General features: G+C 62.6%; 1 protein-coding gene across 1 annotated transcript; it reads left to right on the top strand.

The window, feature by feature from the left end:
• Positions 1–48: 48 nt before the first annotated feature.
• LOC104616328 (zinc finger and SCAN domain-containing protein 2-like) lies at positions 49–1,162 on the top strand (the record flags this gene model as incomplete). The annotated part of the gene is made up of 2 exons (XM_010289280.1): positions 49–712; positions 765–1,162. Coding segments are annotated over 2 exons (1,062 nt in total), but the record flags the coding sequence as incomplete, so codon positions are not given.
• Positions 1,163–1,165: the final 3 nt, after the last annotated feature.

Below are 1,165 nucleotides of genomic sequence, written 5' to 3'. Positions count from 1 at the left end.
GCGGGAGCCGGCGCCTTCTCCAACTTCAAGAGCATCATCGTGTTGCAGAAGAGCTACGAGTGCGGGGAATGCGGCAAGAGCTTCAGCTGCAGCTCCCACTTCAGCAAGCACCGGCGCACCCACACCGGCGAGAAACCCTTCCTCTGCCTCCACTGCGGCAAGAGCTTCAACGTCAGCTCCAACCTCTACCGGCACCAACGGGCTCACGCTGCCGAACGGCAAGGTCCGCCGGCTCCGCCGGCGCGGCCCCGCGGCTTGCCGTATAAATGCGAGGAGTGCGGCAAGAGTTTTCGGCGTAACAAGGAGCTGGTGACCCACCAACGGTTGCACACCGGTCGCTTGCCCTTCCAGTGCGGCCACTGCGGTAAGAGCTTCAGTTGGAGCTCCCATTTCGACCGGCACCAACGTGTCCATACCGGTGAGAAGCCCTACCGTGGCCCCGAATGCGGTAAGCGTTTTAGCCGTAGCTCCCACCTCTACCGGCACCAACGCACCCACGCCGGCGGTCGCTCTTACATCTGCACCTATTGCGGGCGTAGTTTTGGTAGCACCCTCCATTTTGACCGGCACCAACGCACCCACACCGGCCAACGACCCTACAAGTGCACCCTGTGCCGGAAAAGTTTTGGCGATGGGCCGGCGTTGGTCAAACACCAACGCCTTCATCTAGGTGATGGTCCTTTCCGGTGCGAAGAGTGCGGTAAAGCCTTTGGCGCCCGCGCCCAATACGTCTGCTCAAGGTGATGGTCCTTTCCGGGGCGAAGAGTGCGGTAAAGCCTTTGCCGCCCGCGCCCAATACGTCCGGCATCGGCGTAGCCTCCACGGCGGCGGTGAGAAACCGTACCGTTGCGGTGATTGCGGGAAGAGTTTTTCCTGGAGCTCCCATTGGGAACGACACCAACGCATCCATACCGGCGAACGACCCTACCAATGCGGGGACTGCGGCAAACGTTTCGGCCGGACCTCCCACCTCTACCGGCATCAACGTACCCACGCCGGCGGGCAACCCCACATCTGCGCCGACTGCGGGAAGAGCTTCAACAGCACCCTACACTTCCATAAGCACCAACGGGCTCACGCCGGTCCCCGGCATGCCTGTCCCGATTGCGGCAAGGCGTTTGCCGATGGTTCGGCGTTGGCTAAGCACCGACGGGCGCACACCGGC

This window comes from Phaethon lepturus, unplaced genomic scaffold, assembly GCF_000687285.1.
Source record: "Phaethon lepturus isolate BGI_N335 unplaced genomic scaffold, ASM68728v1 scaffold46706, whole genome shotgun sequence".
Classification (NCBI taxonomy): domain Eukaryota; kingdom Metazoa; phylum Chordata; class Aves; order Phaethontiformes; family Phaethontidae; genus Phaethon; species Phaethon lepturus.
The sequence above is the reverse complement of the archived record's forward strand: the minus strand, read 5'-3'. Positions and strand labels throughout refer to the sequence as shown.